Here is a 23,557-nt window from a genome sequence, read left to right on the forward strand (position 1 = left end):
TAGAGATGAGTTATTTCTTTCATATTTTACAGCTCACGCAACTACCATGACTTACTTCCCTGTAGCTAGAATAGTTTTAAAAAAAAAAAATGGAAACTTTCCCCTAAGATTTCAGTAGCTTATATAAAAGTTCTAGCAGGATTCATGAGAATACTACACTCAAGATTTCTGACCAATAATCATTACTGTTACAAATGTCAGCTTGTTATTAAGATTATCTAGATGCTCAGAAATATTCATTAAGATTACAAATTGATTCATAAATGATATACCACTTTGACACAAACTGATGGTATTTTTGACATGTGTTGATCATCGTCAAAACTGGAAAAAAAAAAACTGAAGGTATAATAATTGTGGTTGATTAGTTTTTATATGAAAATGCTAAACATACTAATACTAGAAAAGACCAAGATCGCTTCATATAAGAGAAAGGAGAAAAAATACTCAGAGTTCATATATGATGAGCAACAATGTTCAACAGAGATATAATGCAAGCAACAAATGTTAGTCACATATGCAATTTTTAAATTTTCTAGAGGCAATAGTAAAAACATGATATAAAACTTAATAATGTGTTAATATGTATATATAATTAACATTTAATAATATACATAATATATCTAAAATATCATCTCAATATGTATTAATTGGAACGATTGATACTGAAGCTGAAGTTCCAGTACTCTGGTCACCTGATGTGAAGAACTGACTCACTGGAAAAGACCCTGATGCTGGGAAAGATCGAAGGCAGGAGGAGAAGGGGATGACAGAGGATAAGATGGTTGGATGGCATCACCGACTCAACGGACATGAGTTTGAGTAAGCTCCGGGAGTTGGTGATGCACAGGGAAGGCTGGCGTGCTGCAGTCCATGGGGTCACAAAGAGTCAGACACAACTGAGCAATTTAAATGAACTGAACTAATTAATATAAAATTACATATAAAATAATTTTCACTCCTTTGTTCACACTAAGTCTTTGAAATCTGATGCATACTTTATACTTATATCTTGATTCAGCCTATCCATCATTTCCAGTGCTCAAAAGCCACATGTGGCTGATGGTTACCATACTAAACACCACAAGTCTAAATCATCCAAAATGAAAATCCAACTCAAAGGCAGAAGGCTGGATCATGTACTCTGTATACAATAAGTATGTAATAAATATTTATTGAATGGATAAATGAACCAAGTGAGTAAAGTGAGACAAAAACCCTGAAGCAACAACAACAAAAATACAACACAAGCACAATAATGGAAAAATAAGCCATCAAAGAAGACTTGATTCTATGTGAAATTTTCTGCATCAAGTAGCTCGGGCCTGTTATACTATTATTATAGTTCTTAAGTTATAGGAACAGAGCTCTAGGGATAAGCCTCTTGAGCTAGGGTTAAACATTAGATGAAATAATGACTCTTACGTCATGACCAGAAGAGCCAGTGAAATACAACAACGTCTCACTAAATCTCAAGTACCAGTTTCCTATTAATGGGATAAACTCAAAGTATCTAATTCACTAGAACACACCACTATCCATAAAACTGAAGCACAAAAGCTGTACCCAAAGCCCAGAATAAGTGTAAGACCTCCAGCTGACAAAACAGCCTGCCCAAAACTGCTTGATTTACCAGTAAAGCAAAGAAAAGGGAAAAAAGGGGGGGAGTGGTATCTAATATACTTCTTCTGCCATGTTATTTTTACTCCCCATGATGACAAGACCTTTGTGAGCAGGCAAGGGAGTTGAGAAGAGAGAACTCAATCTCTGCAGTCCAGGCTGCTTCACATTTTTCAGAAATTACTGCATGTTCAAACAATGGAATATTTGTCAAAGTACAACTTGATCACCAGAATTCATCTGTTTTTCATAACCACATTTGACCTAAACTGTGCTGACTAAACAAGGTGCCCTGTGTTTCATAGTCTGGAAAATGTGGCTCCCACCATCGTTTTCAGACCGCACTAAAAACCTCTGGCCCCTAGACTTCAGCCACTTGGTAACTAAGTGCATTCAGATTAGGCCAAAGATGATGTCTGCTGGCTTCCCTTGTTACATCAACCACAGATTTTCATTTTCAATTCATGTGTTGGTTAAATGCTCTCTTTCTTTTTTAATAGGTATCAAGATAGTGTAAAGAAGCTACCAAATCTTTTATATTTTTCTCTCCCTATGGGCTATGTACATGCATATAAGTTTACATACATAAACACATATACTCATTTAACTTTTCATTTGGAAGCAATTTCAATTTATAGAAAAGTTAGAAAGATAGTATCAAAAAACACCCATATATTCCACCCAGATGCACCTACTGTTAATGTTTTGCCCCATATTCTTTTTCATGTGCTCTTTCTGCATATATTTTTCCTTAGCCATTTGAATATATGTAATATATAGATCTCATTCCTTCTAAATACTTCATTGTGTATTTTCTGAGAATAAGAATAATTTCTTACATAATAATAGAACATTTATCAATTTCAGAAAAATATGACATTTTCCTAACCTACTGTCCATGTTCTAATTCTGTCAATGGACCCAAAAATGTTCATTATAGCATGTTCTCCCTCAAGCACAAGATTGAATATGGGACAGGGATCAGTAAACCACAGCCCATGGGTCAAATACGTCCCATTATCTGTTATGCAAATAAAGTTTAATTAGAATACAGCCACACTCACTCATTTACACATTGTCTCTGGCTGTTTTTGAGTTGTAACAATAAACTTGAATGGTTGTGACAGAGACCCTGTGGCCTTCAGAGCTTTAAATACTTATTATCAGGCCCTTTTGAGAAAATGTCTGCCAATCCCAGATCTAGATCATTTAGTTAGTTCTCATGTTTTCTTTAGCTTCCTTTAGTCTAAAATAGTTTCTAAGCATCTGTCTATCTTTTACGACTGATATTTTTGAAAATTTTTCTCTCTCTCACTTTCACTCTTTCACTCTTTCTTTCTTTCATAATTGAATGCTCCTCACTTGAAGTTGCTATGACGTTTCCTTGTAAATGAGATTCAGGATATATACTCCAGGTCAAAATAGTACATCTCTCTCAGGGCTTCTCATTCAGAGGCACTCAATGATCCTCAATTATGATGTTAATTTTGATCACCTGGCAAAGGTAGTGTCTAGTTACAATTTTTGTCTTTCTATTAATAAACAATCTTGGGGAGACAATTTAAGACCACAAAAATAAACTGTTTTACCAATTATCCTGATAAATTTAGTATCTATTGATGATTTCTACCTGAATAAGCCTTTAATAATGACTGCAAATGAAAAACCATTAAGAATCTGAGATTTACCCACTTACAAGCCAATAAATTAGCATGCCACAGTTTCATGGATGCTACTGCTGTTGCTGCTAAGTCGCTTCAGCCGTATCCGACTCTGTGCAACCCCACAGATGGCAGCCCACCAGGCTCCCCTATCCCTGGGATTCTCCAGGCAAGAACACTGGAGTGGGTTGCCATTTCCGTCTCCAACGCATGAAAGTGAAAAGTGAAAGTGAAGTAGCTCAGTTGTGTGCGACTCTTCGCGATCCCATGGACTGCAGCCTACCAGTCTCCTCCATCCATGGGATTTTCCAGGCAAGAGTACTAGAGTAGGTTGCCATTGCCTTCTCCATCATGGATGCTAGTAGAAGGCAAAAAACCACAGAAACAAAAAACTGGATCCCTGAATCAGAGACAAAGGACTTCATTACTAGTATCAACAGTAGCAGCCAGGGCACCAACATTTACACTTGCACCAGTTCCCAGAGTCCCAATTTCCACACACCAATGGGAAAGAATCTAGATTTGTTCTAAAGGAGAGAATCCCTGAGTGTAGAGAACCCAGATATTTTTATTCCATAGAAAAACACTATCTCAATCTTCCAAACTTGGAAGCACACCTGCATTTTTCTCTGAGCAGAGACATTATCCCTCCTTTATAAATCTGTTGACTACACAAACATCCCTGAAAACACAGACCGGAACAAAGTCAGTGCCTCTGCTCACAAGATGTAGAAAGATACAAGACAGCCATAACTGCCTCCCATCAGTCAAGATGCAGCATCCTACTATGAGTAAGATCACAGCCTTCTTCTCTATTTGTGTATGTATTTAATGTATATATGTAACAGTTTATTCATTTATACACCTGTTTATTATCAGTGCAGATTCATGGTTTTCTGATATTTCCCCAAAGAAAATACTTATACTCATAAATTTTTCTATTTTTCATTAAGATTTTAAAGCCCAACTATACTTTATTGTATCATTTGATGGAAGAAATTATGTTTGTGAATTTCTGAATAATGTAGGAAACTTCAGAAAGACAAGAGGCCAAATACAACTAAAACTTAAGATTTAAGTGTCCTCAGGGCCCTCCTAAAAACCTGAATAATAGCTAAAAAAAAAAAAATCACAAGTAGCTGCTATTGATTGCTTAAGCCCAAAACCAGTTGCAGCCAACTGTGGTCTACTGTGGACTATTCACTCTCTCATAGATACTGGTTTCAATGGCATTTCTTATGTTACAAGAGAGGGATTTAAAAAAAAAAAAAAAGGAGACATGATTTTCATGGAAGAAAAGGAACTGATCTTACTGTTTAAGAAAGGAAAATGTTCACACCCTACAACTATGGTCACTAGGCTTCCCTGTAACATGGTTCTGGACAACCAGAGTAAGAATTTTGACAAATAGGGTCATACAAGAATTGAGAATACAGAACTGTTAAAGTATATAGCAAAGAAAATGCTGAAAAAGAAAAACAAATTAAGATAGACAATAAATACAAAAGGCTTTCCCACCACCATTGCTATTTGCGATCATTACTGACAGGAAACCAAGTCTAGTCCCTAACTGTAGTGGAATAAGAAAAACCATGGGTTAATTAGGTTTATAAATTTCATATAATTATTCTCTACCAAATTAGAGTACAAGATAATTTACTTATTAACACTTTTAAGTGCTTAGAATAGGGCATCACACAAAGTATGATAAATTTAGCTGCTTTAATGATAATGAAAACTGATGGAGGAAAGAACACAAGACAGAAAACTTATTTCCAGTTTTTGTCTCAATTCTGCTATTTAGCAATAGGTGACTTTAGATGAGTAATTCAACTGCCCTAGGCCAAGGTTTCCCCCTCTGTGAAATAAGATGATTAAAAGAAAAGGTATACAAAGGTCTTTCTCCTCTTAATATAGCATGGCTTTTAATCTGTAGGATAGAATTTTTATAAAAGTAACATTAAATGGGGCTTACATGGCAGCTCAGTGGTAAAGAACCCACCTGCCAGATGCGGGTTCAATCCCTGAGTTGGGAAGATCCCCTGGAGGAGGAAATGGCAACCCACTCTGGTATTCCTGCCTGGGAAATTCCATGGACAAAGGAGCCTGGTGGGCTACTGTCCATGGGGTTGCAGAAGAGTTGGACATGACTTAGCAAGTAAACACCAGCAACATTAAATGGGGATGGGCTGTGAGAGGAATTGTATGGGTTTTCTTGAATTGTTTCTTATAACTGCATATGTATTACACATGCATCAGTCTAGTTTCTAGTCCCTTCCTCCACCTGCATCACATCCTTATAAGAATTTGGTGATAGAAGATGGGGGTGAGCAGAACATGTACAAGTTAGAAGGAGAAATATTTCTTTTAAGATCTAGTTAGTATGCCAGGTACTTTTTTTAACATATACTCTTTCACTTCATTCTCACAGAAACACTGTGAGATAAACACTCTTATTTGCATTTTTAAATGGGAAACTGAAGCTGTAAGAAGTTAACTAACACATGAAGATCAAGATCTAGATTCAAGCTTGTCTGATGTGCTCCCAATGTTTTGTTTTTAAATTACAAAATAATTCATCATTTTTGCAGAACCTTTTATTTTTTGACTGAAGCTACTGTTTTCTTGACAACAGAAACAGACAGATGTGGGATGCAGCTTTTACACTTTGGTCTTCGCACCTGCTTTCTTTCTGAAATATGAAAATGATCCACCTTGCAAAACTGAAGACACATTATGTGCTAAAGAAGGAGAACTGCAACAACTAAAAGAACCTAAGTCTTAATGACAGTGTAAGTCACCATACCAATAGTGAATTGCCTACAACTGGACTTCTTTATCATATATAAAGAAACAAACTCTACATTAATTTAAGCCATTATGCTTGGGTTTTAGAAACACATTAACAAACACAATCTGTACTGCTACAAACATCATCATTAAACATTATAAACGACTTAGTTTTTCACATCTAAAAAATACGTTAACATATCTTACACTTCGTTTTAGGACAAGAAAAAACTCCAAATCTTCAATGATAACACTCTATATAATCAATAGGTTAACTATATTAATTTCAATTAAAACATCTAAATCTTACTCTATGGCATATTTTATTCCTGATCTTAGAGGGAATGCTTTCAGTTTTCCACCACAGTCCTTTTATTTTTTACAGTATTTTCTTGACATATTTTGATGAGATTTGTTCATTTATTCATTCTAAAATTATTTGCTAAGCTCCTTCTGTGAGGTGGGAATAACACAGTATTCTGAGATTTTCAGAAGTTTTGGTTAAAGACACTGAAGAAAGAAACTAAACTGCCTACATTCCCTGAGAAAGTCAGGGGTATGGACAAACAATTCCACACCAATATCAAAGTCCTAGACTACTTCACCTAACGACTGTGATCTGAGTTTTGGAATCAGAAAAAGAGAATCCACTTCTATTTCAAACTCAGGTTTTTGAATGTCCCACAATTCTCAGCAGTAAAGAATCTGCCTGCAATGCAGGAGACAGGTTTGATCCCTGGGTCAGGAAGATCTCCTGGAGAAGGAAATGGCAACCCACTCCAATGCTCTCTTGAGAAATCCCATGGACAGAGCAGCCTGGTAGACTATGGTCCATGGAGTCACAAAGAGTCGGACATGACTAAGTGAGTGAGCCTGTATGCATGGCCACACAATTTAAAATAAATCCATTTGTATTCATAGGTGAAAAACGAAGTCTTCATTACACCTGCTACAACCAATCACAGATAAACATGAGCTCCAGTATTTGCTTCTGATTAGAAGATCATTTTGGCACATGTAATGTACATAAATGAATGACTAAATTTCACCCATAAAACAAAAGGAAATTCCTCCCGTACATGCCCTCTTACTTAGATCACAAGTTTCTGGCAACAATTATTTATGCCCCGCTCTAGAATTCCCAACTATTAGGGCAACGTATTAAATTAAGTACCTAGTATAGAAGCCATTTTAGAGAAACAAACAAAACAAACTAAAAAATTTAAATTTAAAAACAGAAAAATACCTGGCCGTCACAACCAAGAAAGAAGGAAAAGGAAGAAAAAGATGTAAGAGATCTGGAAATATAAGATGAGGGAAAGAAGACTATAAATGCCAAATCGAGATCACAGCAATGAAGAAATCTGGCATAATTAATAGGAAGAAACATCAAAAGAAGAAAGAAAAGATGAAACATGTTTCAGGAAAGAACTGCTTGTGCAAAGGCATCGTTATGAAAGAACACTGGGGTCTGTACATCTGGAGCAGGCAGGAGGAAAAGAGCACTAAGAATGAGGTAAGAGAGATAAGCCAAGGATCCAACAAGGAAAACTATACAGACCAAGTTAAGTAGTTTACTTTACTCTGAGAACAATGAGAAACTAACGTATTTAAAGCACAGTTTTTATATGATTTAAACTGTGCTTAGAAAGATGACTTGTGTTATATGGAAAGTGAATTATTTCTTGTTCATTTTGTCAGGACTTAAAAAAAACAGTTACATTATTGTGGTATCTAAAGCTGTTTAAGTGAGATATTCTTGTTTTAAAAAACGTAAGCACACTTGAGAAGTTCAATGTTCCCAAAGTAAGCATTCTGAAAAACAAACACAAGCACGTCTAGGAAAAAAAAACAGCTTTAGTCACTTTTTTTTGCCTCTTGTTTTATTCAAAGCCAAATGATATGTATGCCCATGGGTAATAAGGTCACCAGGTTAAAAGAGCATTATGACAATTATAAAAAGTTAGATTACAGCTACTACAAACCAGGACCCATTAGCCCATACTACAGGAAAGTTATCACGATACATGGCTTTTCCTGTGCCCTTATCAATGCAGTGCACAAAGTCTCACCCTCAGCTTTTCTCTGTGGTCTATGCAGTGTTTATGCCTATCTACCCTCCCCAGGCACCGGTAGGTCAGTAAAACTAGGAGGCACTGAGATATGGCCGGAGAGTGACGAGACAATCTGTTAAGTGTCAAAGATGGACTAGGAGTCACCAAGCATTTCAGGGCAAAACTTTCCACATTAAAAAATATCGCTAAAGAAAATACTTAAAATACATTCTTATTGCTCAGAAGTACTCAAGGTCACCATGGAAACAATCAGGAAAGCTTTCAGCTCTAACAGTATAAAGATTTGAAAATAGTACCTACTCATTTCAAATTATGGTTCTCAGGAAGGCATTTTGATTAAAAATTCAACTTTCCTTTCTTACTTCCCAAAGTAAGTATATATATTTCAACTAAATGTAATGAATTAAAAAAAAAAAAAAAAAAACAGACCTCTTCAGAGTCTCTTACAAAGGAGCTTTTCTCTAGACCCATCAAATTATAAATTTTTTGATCGCCAAAAAGTTTGATGATCAGGAAACATCCTGGTCATCTTTACATATTTCACTGAATTAGGAAATGCTTCCTTGAGTGAAATATAACATTTTTATTTTCAGATCTCAGAATATACTTGAATATACTAGTGTGAACTGTGAAAAACCCAAGATAGAAATAAAGTACACAGAGTTTCAAAGACATTTGAAATAGGGCCCCCCTCCTTTTTTTCCAACAGGAAAAAAAAAAAAAAAAAACAGATCAACTGATAAAACTGGGGTTCCCCAGAAAGACAGCTCCAGAAACAACTGTAAGGAGACTTAGATCCCATTTGCCTCTGACAATGCTGAAATTCTATACCCACAATTTCCAATTCTGTGTGAGAGGCAAAATCAACTGATATTTCCCTCTCTCTGTACCACCATCTTTGCGAAAGTCAAACAAGGAGAAAAACAAAAACAAAAACAACCTTATCTACTAACTTGAAGCACCAAGAATTTTGCATATAGGCGTTATCCATTTATTTTTATTTCTACCATTGCAGTAATATCAATAAATAACTGTACTTGTATTTATATCCAAACCAAAATTTAAATGTTCATTCAAGTTTCTTTGTAAGAAATTGAAAGAGTTTAAATAATAGATTTTTACTAGTTAGATAAATTAATACAAATAAATTGTCTTTGTTCAAAGTTGAATCAGGATTTTACAAACTAGGCTAGAGTAAAAAGTACAGTCAATTGTTAACGAAAACTAAGCAATCAGTCAGAGCTTTACTTATTAGAACTCACTGAAATGGCAACCCACTCCAGTATTCTTTCCTGGAGAATCCCATGGCTAGAGGATCCTGGCAGGATTCAGTTCTTACGTTTGCACAGAGTCGGACATGACTGAAGCACCTTAGCAAACACACACACATTGCCAGGTCAATGATCTGTGAGAAGCACTGTCAAAAGCTATGTGAGGTTGATACATGAATAGCTTTTTTTTTTCATTTGCTAATCAATTATCTTAAAATCAAGGTGTAGCAGAGATGTTTTGTTTTTTTAAAGGGGGTTTCATTTTTAAAAATAACAATTTAAAAATCTGACCATCAAAAATATACCCCATCCTTCAGATTTCCTTTAAGTCTATGTTCTAATTGTTTCTACCAAATTTGTTGTTATTGTTTAGTCACTAAGTCATATCCAACTCCTTTGCAACCCCATGGATTGTAGCCTGCCAGGCTCCTCTGTCTAAGGTACTTCCCAGGCAAGAATACGGGAGGGGCTGTCATTTCCTTCTTCAGGGGATCTTCCCGACCCAGGGATCAAACCTGTGTCTAACGCATTGGCAGGCAGGTTTTTTACTGCTGAGCCTCCAGGGAAGCCCTCTACTAAATTCACTTGGCAGTTAAAGTACCTTTTGATAAGAGTACAGAAATAAGAAGCATAAAACCTTACCTCTGGTAGCAATAAAAGAACTATTTCAGAATGAGTTTAGTCTCTACCAAGTGAGGTATTTCCCTCATATTTACCATATGAATGAGTCACTTATTTGATGTAGTCAAATTTGCATATAGCACTATGAGACTGCTGAACAAAGTATTAGATAAAATCCAAGACGATAAAATTATAAATACAGGCATAAACTACAACACTTCAACGACCACTACTCAAAAGGATCTTTAAGTCTAACCTTGAGCATGCCAAAACTAATTATTTTTCTTTAATTGAAAATTTCAGACTCTTCAAATATTTATTCCTCAAGTACTTCAAGTACTTCTATATAATAGCCAATTGACACCACAAAGTTTTTTAACTGATTTCATTAAATAATTCCCTTGAGATCTCAGAAAACTTGTGTCACTTACAACTGCTTATATTTTTTCCTTTTTCCACTCTCCAAATCCTTTCCTTACTATTAGTATAATCTGTAGTTACATGACCATGAATTTTGTAAGTTCTCCCAGCTGCCAGTACAGCCCATACCAGTAGAAATCCTCAGATTATAAAGAGAAACACAGTTTTCATATTATTTCTAACTCTCTGCTCTGTATCCTTCTAAGTTGAAGAATTCAGGGGGATACAACTATTAGTTTAGATGCCGACGCTAACTTTACTCTTAACAGAAAAACAGGTCCACCCACTTGCCATGTATAATGGTTTCCCAGGGAACAAAGATTTATGACAAAGAAATAAGGTTACTTTGAAACATGCTTTTAAAGTTAGATTTTGGCAAGGTTTTCAAGTCTAAGAAAAAGACAAGGTGGTAGGGAGTCCTTAGGGGGCTTATAAAAGAGGATACTCAAATGGAATTGGGATAAGCTACTCTGGGGCATAGGTCTGTAGTCAGCAGATACCTGAAATCTAACTCAACTTGTAGTTCCCTTTAGATGAATTATTCTTTCCAGCTCTTTGGATGAGACTCAGGAGTTAGGGAAGCCTCTGAAATTCTAAGCAGAATACAAAGTGCCTGGACATATGCACATCTTGTCTGGGGAAAGGGTTCTCAGCTTTCATCTAATTCTCAGAGGCCTCCTGCTGAAGAGAGTTTTTAAAAATACCACACTTCTAGTATTATGTTGCCTTTATAATAATGAATTCACTGCACAACAGCATTCTTCTTTCCTTATATCTTAGGCAGTTTTACAGTATCCTTTAGCAACTGAAGGACAATTATACGAAACTAAGGTTCTGATGATTTATGTAATACTGAGGGGTTACTGCCTACTGAAAAAAAATCCATATATTGCTATAATTGCTATCCCTGGACCCAAGATGTCAGAAATGTTTAAAATAATTTTTTTCATTATAGTGTAACACACATGCAGAAAAGTATATAAATCAAAGGTATACATTTGTCAACATTTTTTAATCTGGTAATTTTTTAAATTATTAATGAGCAGATGATATAGATCACTGACAACCAACATACCACAAGAAGATTATAAATCAGGCCCACAAACTAGGGGTTATGGTTATATTTACAGATTTGCTCCCCTAGTATCTTAATGATACCCAAGATGCTTGTTATGGGGCATAACCCTTTAAGTGAGAGAAAGGTGAGTGAGCAACGAATCTGAAGAAGAGTCAGAAAGATGGAATAGTACATAGAGAAGCTTGAAGTACATACAAATCTTTGTCCAAGTTGATTGGAATTCAAGGCTTGAAGCCCATAAACATGGCAGACATCACTGGATTGATCAGATGTTTTTAAAAAAATCTGCCAAGACAGACTGGTTTCTGTCTTCAGTAGACAACTATCCATCTTTTAAACTAAAACTACACAATGTACAGAATCTCAGATTATTATCATTCATCATTCTCCTTTCAATTAAATTTTTAGTTTATGCTATTTTCTCTCCTCCTAAAAAATTATCCTTAATGACTGTGCCATGTCTTATATCCTATCCCTTACCTGCCCATTTCTAAACTGTACAGGAAGATTTAAATAGTATAAGCTGTTTAAAACAATTCTATAAAATATACCTACCTTTGCTTTGTACACTTCCATTTGCATTACTACACCAGGGATCAAGTCTCAATTAACCACTATCTGACCCTTGTTCACTTTCTTCCCTCCCCTCCTCCTGCCAAAGTTTGCCCTTCCTGCCAAAGTTCAGCACTTCCTAGAAAAGTCTCACAGCCTGTTTGATATTGTACTTCACTTTAGTCACCAAAGGAAGAATTTACAGGTGCTTGGCCCCATCTATAAGACCATGACCGAAATCTGACCTCCTGTTACAATACGTGAACTCCTGCCCTACTGATAAGGCTGGCAGATATAAGTAGGATTTTTCAAATAATCCTTTGGGAATTTATAAGCAGCACAGCCATAAAAGGGGGGTGAATGGAAGGTCGGTTTCACTAAAAATAATAAATATTGCCATGTTTATTCAAAGTGTGCCTTGTTATCCTCCAGGCCAAAAGTTCAGATAAACACTATTGTAAATGACAAATATTAGAACTTTTTGTTACTTCTGTTATGATCCTTCCGTTGGACACCAATAGAACTGTTTTCCCTTGTATGAGCCCCAGCTATGATATTGTGTAACAGTGACTGAGACTACAATACTGGATTCATTTGCAGGTCAAAAGGAGGGTAGTCATATTTCAAAATAAAAAACTTTCATTTAGCATTATATTCTACTAATACTAAGTATTAAGTGCTATAGTATTATAAGTATTATAAGTATAGTATTATAAGTATTAAGACTAAGTATTATAGTCTATGGCAGAAAAAGAATGCCTATTTAGAATACAATGATATAATACAATAAGCACTAACGTAAATATGTACCAGGTTCTATAGTAGTGCAAAGAGAAAGAGCATCCACTGTGCTTAACCTGAAACATCAGGAAAACCTGCTAGAGGACTTGAGTAGCAAACAAATATGAAACTGTAAAACAGAAATGGGAACAGTAATTCAAGCACAAGGACTAGCATGAAGAAAGGATGAGCTGTGTGAAACAGCATGGTACAGTCACGAGCTGGAAGTATTTCAGTATCAGTAAAGCAAGGTGGGAAGCAGCAGGAGAAACAGCAGACTGGACACGGAAAACCTACTACGCTTTCATAGGCTGTGTCTTCTTCCATACTTCTACATTTTACTCCACAGATGACCAATTATACCATTTTATACAGACATCATTGATCAGATTTATATGATAGATTATTAAGACTACAGTGAGAAGTGAGTGAGGGGTTATGATATAAGGAAGGGAGAACAGTTAGGAGACAGTTTTCAGTAATCTTGATGAGAATCTAAACTAGGGTAATCATTTTAGGAAAGGTGAAGTAAAACTACATTTAAGAGGTAACACTTGCTAGATTTGAGATCTGGATATGTTATTAAAACAGGAAGGGATTAGGTAGTTAACTTAGTTTTAAATTGTAAACTATCAACAAAGTCAAAAGCTGCTAAAAAGTCCAGTAAGATATGGATTCAGGGTAGTGGTATGAACAGAAGATAAATACACTGGGCTGATGAAAGAATGAAAAGTGAAGAAGTCGAGACAAGCATAGGAATGGAAAAGAATGAAAAAGAGAAGGTTTACTTTCTCCTCACTCCTCATTTCTCTATTCCTAAATCTTTTCTGAAAGCCTAACTCTTGAAAGTCCCTTGGACTGCAAGGAGATCAAAGCAGTCAATCCTAAAAGAAATTGACCCAAAATATTCATTAGAAGGACTGATGCTGAAGCCGAAACTCGAAAATTTTGTCCACCTCATATGAAGAGCCAACTCCCTGGAAAAGACCTTCATGCTCGGCAAGATTGAAGGCAGGAGGAAAAAGGGGCGACAGAGGATGAGATGGTTGAATAGCATCACTGACTCAATGGACATGAGTTTGAGCAAACTCTGGGAGACAGTGAAAGACAGGGAAGCCTGGCACACTGCAGTTCATGGGGTTAAAAAGAGTCAGACATGAGTTAGAGACTAAATAACAACAAGAAAAATGCTAATATGAACTACATAAGGAAATAAGAAAATATTTATGTTACAAATATTAAGTAATCTATTTTTAAATATCATTGTCATTAACATTATGAGGAACTAGCTTTTATCACACAATAATATAAATTAGTGGCTTGAGAATAAGGAAACAAACATAGAAAAGTGACAAATTATGGCCCCCAAAAACCTGTGAAAAGATTCATCCCTAGAAGTTATACATGATTTGGCTCTTGTTTTAGCAATGAGATATCTGAGTTCTTATTTAAAGTCCCTGTAGGTCCAGTACAGCAACATCTAAAAACTAAACATGTATTCCAAAAATAATATAGCTGACTGCTTACCACCCTAGTTGAGGGTTGTACCTTTTCAAAACTTGTAAGAAACATTATAAATGGGGAAAGAGGCCTGTTTCTGCCATATAAACAATACATTAAAATTTACAAACACTAAATATTTCAATATTATTGAATGTATTCTGAAATGCACAGCTTAAGGCCCCCATTTTTGTTTTCACAATTTAAGACTATATAGACTTTGTATATTTAAGAATGTGTGAATTTTAAATAATTGATAAAGATTGCATGTTGGTGGCAGAAACTACAATCTCTATCAACATGTCTATACTTTGTCATATATTTTGAAAAATACCTATAATATGCCTCATGACTAGCATCAGAGACACATACTTCTTGACATATTAACTACCATTTATTAAATGCCAACTATGCACTAAGCCAGGCAATGTCCATACCATACCATAACTGCACTACGTAGGTAATGATTGGGCTTCTCTGGTGTCTGAGATGGTAAAGAATCTCCCTGCAATGCAGAGGACCTGGGTTCAATCCTTGGGTTGGGAAGATTCCCTGGAGAAGTGAATGGCTACCAACATCAATATTCTTGCCCAGAGAATTCCATGAACAGAGGAGTCTGACAGGCTATAGTCCATGGGGTCCCAAAGAGTAAGACACAACTGAGCATTATTATCACATTTTATATATGAGAAAGTTGAGGTCTGGGTGACTTGCTCAACACCACTATTATGCAAATAAATTACTTCAGTACTCTTATGAATCACTACTAGATTTCTCACTTGAGGAACTAGCATACACACAGTGATAAGATATAGTGCTGTCATGTTACAGTCATTCAAATGTTGTAACTTATTTCCTGACAGATTATAATTTTGTAAAAGCATAAGTCCTTGATTGAGCCACCAGGGAAGCCCTATTCATCTTCAGGTACCACTTATTTATCTATTCATTCAACTAATATTTATCGAGTACCTACACCAAGAACTCTTGTTGGTACTGAGGATATAATATTAAATTAAATAAACTACCCATTTTCCTATACTTTATGAGGAAATATTCACTTAATTTTACAATTGTGAGGCTTATAACTTAAAATTTTATATAAGCAAATATGGTTCTTTAGTCATATATACTACTGAAGAGCGTAAACAAAATCATGAAATCACTCAGTCATGTCTGACTCTTTGTGACCATGTATACTATAGCCCAGCAGATTTCTCTGTCCATGGAATTTTCTGGATAAGGATACTGGAGTGGGTCATAGAAGTAAGATAATATGGGAAAAAGGAGGAGGAAGTATGTGGCAAACGAAAAATGCATATTACTGAATGTTATTTCTACTCAACTTTCAATAAATAGATAACTTTTATGTTACATAAATCATTTCATAAGACAGAAAAAAGGGAAGGATGTTCAACAATTCTAATGAGGTTAAAATAACACTGACTTACAAACCACAAAGGAAAATACAAAAAAAAAGAAGAGTAAGAACAATGCTAGGCCTGTGTTACTCATAGCCATACACATAAATACAAAAAAGATTAAAAATAAAATAGACAAAAAGAAGTAAAATTCCACAGGGAGTTAAAGAAAGGCAGTGATTTACATCCTTAACAAGTTGGATTTATATAAGAATAAAAGAATTAATATCAGAAGTATCTACCAATGAAAGCCATCACCTTCATGAATTAAAGAATAAAACCCACAGCATTTTATCAATATATTTGGAAAACAAATTCAATAAAATTCAATACTCATTTATGTTTTTATAAAAAATTATAAGTCTAAGAATAACTAGATAAAGAATATTTACCAAAATCCTATTGTAAACATCAGTTAATGAAGAAACTTTAGATACTCTCTCTTTGAATTTAGAAATCAGAGAAGGATGTCCACTATCACTTTACTGAACAGCAAAGTAATGATGATCCTGGTCAATACAACATCACAATAGAAAGAACAGAGATAAATGGTTATGAAGAAAAGAAACAAAGTAAATATCTGCATATACTAAGATTAACCACACAGAAAACTTATCATAAACCAAAAAAAAAAAAAAATATATATATAATAACTAACAAAAGAATTGAGCAGGTTGCCAGGTGTAGGTTAACTTATAAAAATCAATAGTGCTTCTCTTTTTTTTTTTTTTAATTTTTTTTTTATTAGTTGGAGACTAATTACTTCACAACATTTCAGTGGGTTTTGTCATACATTGACATGAATCAGCCATAGAGTTACATGTATTCCCCATCCCGATCCCCCCTCCCACCTCCCTCTCCACCCGACTCCTCTGGGTCCTCCCAGTGCACCAGGCCCAAGCACTTTTCTCATGCATCCCACCTGGGCTGGTGATCTGTTTCACCATAGATAATATACATGCTGTTCTTTCGAAACATGTTTCTCAATATCAGCAATAATTTTAGAAATTAAAGCAGAAAATAGCAACAAAAACTAAGTGTTCTGCTAGTAACTAAACAAAAAGTGCCCAAGACTATTAACAGAGAAGAAGAAAGCTTAATTAAATAACTTTAAAGTAGACCTTATTCCTCCACAAATGGGATGACTTAATGTTATAAAGTGATCACTTCTTCCTAAAACTTATCTATAAATTCAACTGATTCAAAAAGAAATTCCAGGACTTATTTCATATAAACGCAAACTGATCATAAAATATATATAGAAAAATAAAGATCTATAAATAGTGAAAGCAAAAAGCAATTTAAAAGAGGAAAAATGAAAAGGGACTTCTTTTACTATATATGTAGGTATATTACAAAATCAAATATAACAAATTAGAGAGCTGAGACACAAACAGATTCATACAAACATGAATATTTAGTGGATGTCAGAAGTCCTACCAGGAATTACTCAGTAAGGTACAGATTATGCAATAGATGGGATTAGTAAAACTGAATTTATCACACAGAAAAAAAGTTAAGTTGGACCCCTACCTCATGCAATATACAACAGTGAAAACAAGATGAATCAAAATTACAATGTGAATGGTAAAATGTTAAAGGTAATGGAAAAGGAACGCTCTATGACCTGGAAGAGAGAGGGATTTTTCAAGTAACTTCAAATAATAATAATTTCAAATAACAGTTTTATTATAATAATTTATAATTATTAATCAAATAATAACTATCAATCAAATAATTGTTATTAATCAAATAATAATATTTTCTAATAATAATAATAATTTCAAAACTCAAAAAGTACAGATTATAAGGTTACTACTGATTGACTTAATTATATTAAAATCAAAGATTTATATTTCATAAAAGATAACACAAACATAGTTTAGAATCTGGTGGTGAACTGGAAAAAGGATATTTGCAATATCCTAAACTGTTAGTATCTACAATATTGGGAGAATGCCTGAAATGTTTCTTTCCAGCAAACAGAAAAGACAAAAACAAGATATCTGATAAAAAATTGAGCAAAGTCTAAAAGTAGGCAGTTCAGAGAAGAAAAATCTTAAAGGATTAGTAAGTTCAAAGAGGGAAGCATAATGTTACCAGTAATCAAAGAAATGCAAATTAAAATGATATCAATATCCATCAGGTTATCAGAAATTAGAAATTGGTAAAATCAAATATTATACATATACCTTACAACCAAGAATTTCATACTTAAAGTATAGAAACTTACAAGTCAATAAGAGGGTATTTATTTGTTGCAACAGAATATATTAGGCAATTTAAGAGTTAATTGAAGAGAATGGCAATCCATTCTGGCATTCTTGCCTGGAGAATCCCATGGACAGAGAAGCCTGGTGGGCCACAGTCCGTGGGGTCACAAAGAGTCGGACACAACTGAGTGACTAACACACACTAAAGTAACAGATAATTAAAACACAGCAAATACAAATGGGGTCAACTAACTATCACATATAAGCAGGAGGCAATGAACTAAATGTACAAACTATAATGAGGAACAGATATTAAAAATAGTACTAAACAAAAGATAAAAAGAAATAGAACTAGGTCCATAAGACAATACTATTTGAATAAGTTAAAATCAAATACAAAGTTACTATATACTTTTCAAAAACAAAAACATAACCATGATCGTATGTTAAACATATCAGAGTTAGTATAATTGGGGATGAGAGACAAGTGGAGTTATGGACAGGGGATGAATGGAAAAACCATGTTAAAATGCAATACAACAGAAATGACAAAAAAAGCACGTGACAAACTAAAACGTATATAATTCTCCTGGTGGCTCAGACGGTAAAGCATATGACTGCAATGAGGGAGACCTGGGTTCGATCCCTGGGTTATGAAGATGCCCTGGAGAAGGGAATAGCTATCAACTCCAGTATTCTTGCCTGCAGAATTCCATGGACGAAGGAGCCTGGCAGGCTACAGTCCACGTGGTCCCAAAGAGTCAGACAAAACTGAGTGACTTTCACACACATGATATTAAAAAGAAGCAGTCAACTTATTTTAGATGCTTTGATACAATTTTATCTATATCTTGCTTCAATCATGTCCGACTCTTTGTGACCCAAGGGACTATACAGTCTATGGAATTCCCCGGGCCAGAATACTGGAATGGGTAGCCGTTCCCTTCTTCAGGGGATCTTCCCAACCCAGGGATCAAACCCAGGTCTCTGGCATTGCAGGCGGATTCTTTACCAGCTGAGCCACAAGGGAAGTCCCATTTTTATACAAAAGAATGATGAACAGAGAAAAGGAATAGAGAGTGAGAAAACAGGGAGAGGGGAAGAGGGAAGCAGACAGCAACAAGTGAGAGGAGGAAGAAGAGGGGGAAGAAGCTATCAGTTCTTTTCTCTAGATATGGGAGGTTACCAAAGACACTTCAGGCTATAAAGTCCACCCAAACTATCTGGAGTAATGATACTATGGTAAATATATAAGGAAAGAATATGGATAACACACTAGGCAGTAAGACATATTCAAATAGGCTGAAAACCTGATAGAACATTCACTGAATTTTGCTATAAAATGTATTGACAATGGACTTTTCTCATCAACTTGTCTTTGAGGATACTTTAATTTTTTTACTGATTGTATGTATCTGTGTGTCTGCATGTAGGTATACTACCAACAAGGATAAAGCGCCTTTATTAGAATGACATTGATATCCACAGTATTTCTGCTCCAAGAGGTTCCTCTTTCCATATGTGTTACATGACAAAGGAGTAATTATCAGGAATAAAAAAAATCATATTTTAATATTTAAAGATAGGTTATTATTATATGAATATCACACTTTTAAATTAACAGCAGAAATTCAAATGTGTGTCACTATTTTTAGCTATAATCTAATAATCTGTTGAAGACTGACAGAAATTAATGTCACTAGCTACCACATATGACATGGCAAAGGTAAATAAAAGATTCAAGAAGAAATGAAAGGATTATTTTTTAATAACTGATACTTCTTTAAAAAAGGAGAAGGGAGCAGCAGAGGATGAGATGGTTAAACAGAATCACTGATTCAACAGACATGAATTTGAGCAAACTCTGGGGGATAGTGGAGGACAGAGGAGCCTGGTATACTACAGTCCATGGGGTCTCAAGAGTCAGACATGACTTGGTGACTGAATAACAATAACAATTCCTTAATAATAGTTCCTTATTCCTTAATAATAAGCAGAAAAACTATAAAATATGAGAAAGCAGAGATCTGAATTCAATATAGAGTTTTATTAGGCAAAGCCAAAGACTCACCAAGACAGAATATATGTGTAGACATCGATAAACAGGAGAGAAATCAACCAAATCTTGGGCCCCAGGTACCTGCAAAACAACCAAAATTGTCACAAAATATTCAAACAAAGCTATTAAGAGCAACAGCACTCATTTTTAATACTAAAGTGTTAAAACAAAGTATGCTTCAAGAAACCTAGCCTTTAGCATTTCAGTCATAGATTAAAAAACAGTGAGGCTATCAGCAAGGCTGGGACACAGAACTGAAGAACAGATAACAGACAAGAGTAACAGGTGTCTCTGGTCTTGCATATGCTTTTAGAGATACATTTGGAGGCTGCAGAAAAAAAAGCAGGAAAGGGCATTAGAATCTGTGAATATTTAAGTCAGCATGCAGTCAAATACAGAAATACTCCAAGAAGAGAGGGGAGACGATATTTTTAAAAATAAATCAAACCTAGAGTATCAATAAATTATATTATGAAAAATGCATACAGATTAACCCTAGACATCAAAAAAGGAAAGTAAAACAAAAAACTTCAGGTAAGAACTGCATTAGAGTCACAGTGCTAAAACTGATTCATTACAATCATGATGATGAATAAGTCACAATTTACTTTGACCTCAATTTCCTCATCCAAAAAAAGAAAATATTAGTTGACCTAAATAAATCTAACAAGAATAAAAGGAAACACTGAAAAGCAAGTATTAAGCAAAACAGAACAAAGAAGAAAAGACAAAATTACATGAAGAAATACAGCAGTCAAAATAAAGACTAAAATATAACTAAAGACTAAAGAAAGACAAAGACTAAAGTTATTTTTTTTTCATTTATTTTTATTAGTTGGAAGCTAATTACTTTAAAATATTGTAGTGGTTTTTGCCATACATTGACATGAATCAGCCATGGATTTACATGCGTTAAGATTAAAGTTTTTAGTACAACACTAGTAACTGTATGATTCATCTGAATACGAGTAGCAGGCACATCTAAATTGGTTTGGGCTGATTCACGATTATAAGGTCAGTTTCCTTTACTTCATAAAAGTAAACCTCATATCTTTTTTGGGCGAACTGATTCTTCATCAAGATGCTTTTTCTAATAAAACCTATTCATTCTGCAATTCAATAGTACAATATCCATTTTCTTTTCCCTTCAAAACCATCACATGTCTCTATATATTGGTTCAAATTTATTGGCTATTCTGTTTATTTGCTTTGCATGCATGAGATCAGAAATTAAATCTCTATGTTTGGAAATCTCACTCAATATAGTATATATCTATAAGCACTCCACACAAACTTTTTTGTGACTCCAAAGACTGATAAGTGCTCAAGATCCTACACCATGGCCAAAGCATAGTTTTACTTAAAAAAAAAAAAAAAATCTAGAAGAGTTAGTGAGCACTGCCAAATTACTAAGAAAAACATTTAATGGCACCATGTAGGTAAAGAAAAGTATGACTAAAAAGCATGTAAAAATTCTAACTTTAAGAATACAAATGGACATTCATTTTCATCTTAACACAAGCGGCAATAGGTGATCATTACAGACACTCTTCTGTGAAATGACTACAACATTAAAGCCCCTTGTTACAGTCGCTCCTCTTTGATTTCAAGGAAATTTATTTTATTTTTCCAGAAAATCAGAGCTTACCAGTGAAAACAGTAGCTAAGTGAAAAACAATTTCAAACGAAGAAACAGAGAAAATTCCCATAAAATTATATTTACAATAGTATTCAAATTACCTAAAAATTACATGTACATGAAAAAGACAAGAAAAGAAATGCATAAAAAGAATTACTTTGATCCATATGGAAAATTAAACTTTTTCCTTTTATTTAGAATTAATGATTATAAAGTTATTTTTAGAAATATATCCTTTAAAAATATTAAGAATAATTTTAAACAACAAATTTCATCACAACTTTGTTTCTATGTTCTTCATAGTTTGTTTTGTTTTGGTTTGAACTCAAAGCCATAGTTTCATTCAAAAGGAACCTGCTTCTAGCCATTGCTCAGAGTCTTAGCCCTTTCACATGTCAGACCCATCCTTAAAGAATGAACATCCCACCTTAGGGGACAATTTCCCTAGAAATCTGTGACAAATAACCTAATGGGGCCCTTTACTAACGGCATGAGAAGACTGGTTTTTCTGGACCAACTCAAAAATAGACATAATTAGAGAAGAGACAAAGGCCTTTCCTGTCATTTCCAAGGAAACACTGAAAAGCAAGTATTAAGCAAAACAAAATATTTCCTCCAAATATTTAAAACCAAATCTGTTCTCTGTAAGGCTGTCTTGACATCATCATATTCAGCTTCTAACTGTTTTAAGTACTCTGACGTAGAGGACAATGTCATTTTTGAGCCTCTGAAATCATAATCCAGTTAAGTCCTCCTGAGGACATGCTTTCCTGCCTTGACGGTGGTACACAGAAATCAAGATAAAAAGGAGCAGAACGGAGCTTAAGCTCACAAGCTTGACTTCCACCCTCCAAATAGCCTACTATTTAGAAATCATTTTTCCTCCACGCTCCCTTCTGTGAGGAACACTAGGAACACTGTGAGGAAACCAGAAGAGTGCTGTGAGAAGAAAGGTATGTAAAGCATGCACTGACTCATGTTGCTTTGAGCTAAATGTGTTTTCTCTGCTTCCACTAATGAGAAAGAATCACATCCACAGAAAGGTGAAAGGAGGAGAGCAACATACACTGTACGTGAAGGAATGCTACACATGTGGAAGGATAAGAAATGAACTTTCAAAAGCCTAAATAAATGGGAGTGAGTACCAGAACAAAAGGCAGTGTTTCCTGACTCAAATAAACAGTCTGCTTCAAGGCCCAAGTTTTGCTCCCCATTTAAAATGCTAAACCTCTGTCAGAGCTGTCTTCATTCTTCTTCTCCTCAGTGGTCCCTTCCTCCCCTCAAGTTGCAAAGAATGATTCAAGCAGGTTTAGGTTTCAGCTGGGACAGAGGGAGGGGTCCAAGGACACTTTCCTAAGCTAACAATGACTGCCTTTAATGGTTTCTGTCTCCTAACAAAAGCCATGACTCCGTCTTTATCAGCTTCATCTAATTTTTCCTTTCCAAAGTAAACAACACAGCCCTTGCATTTTACACATGTCCAAGTTTGACAAATCATTATCGACTACGACTATAACTGATAAGAGATAACTTTGTGGTAGGACGCTGTCATTTCCTTTCATAAGGGCTTTCTTTCTGAGATATAGAAACATGATTAAAATAGTTAAACATTTCCTCTGAATGGCAGTCAGGAACTCAAGACATTAAGATACTGCAGTCTGTATTTTTCTAGTTCAAACAGATCTATCTTCATACCAACAGTAGTCACAAACAATACACTTAAGATTATCCCACTTTTTTAACTAGTTGTTTTCCTTAAGAATTCACATGAAATAATTTCATCACCAAGGACAGCAGCTGCCTAATTCCCTATACAGTTTCTGAAGAGAGTCCCTTCAAACCTCTTTATTGTCAGGG

The 23,557-nt window shown here is 34.9% G+C and overlaps 1 protein-coding gene across 2 annotated transcripts in view; it reads right to left on the reverse strand.

Annotated features, from left to right (window-relative positions):
• Window positions 1-23,557, reverse strand: part of EXOC6B (exocyst complex component 6B) — a 669,652-nt gene that overhangs the window by 357,098 nt on the left and 288,997 nt on the right. For both annotated transcript variants that reach the window (XM_065929532.1, XM_065929531.1), the window contains exon 8: window positions 20,074-20,142. In XM_065929532.1, the coding sequence (XP_065785604.1) occupies window positions 20,074-20,142 (69 nt within the window). The remainder of the gene's footprint in view (window positions 1-20,073; window positions 20,143-23,557) is intronic.

The sequence above is a fragment of the Muntiacus reevesi genome, chromosome 3 (genome assembly GCF_963930625.1).
Source record: "Muntiacus reevesi chromosome 3, mMunRee1.1, whole genome shotgun sequence".
Lineage (NCBI taxonomy): Eukaryota > Metazoa > Chordata > Mammalia > Artiodactyla > Cervidae > Muntiacus > Muntiacus reevesi.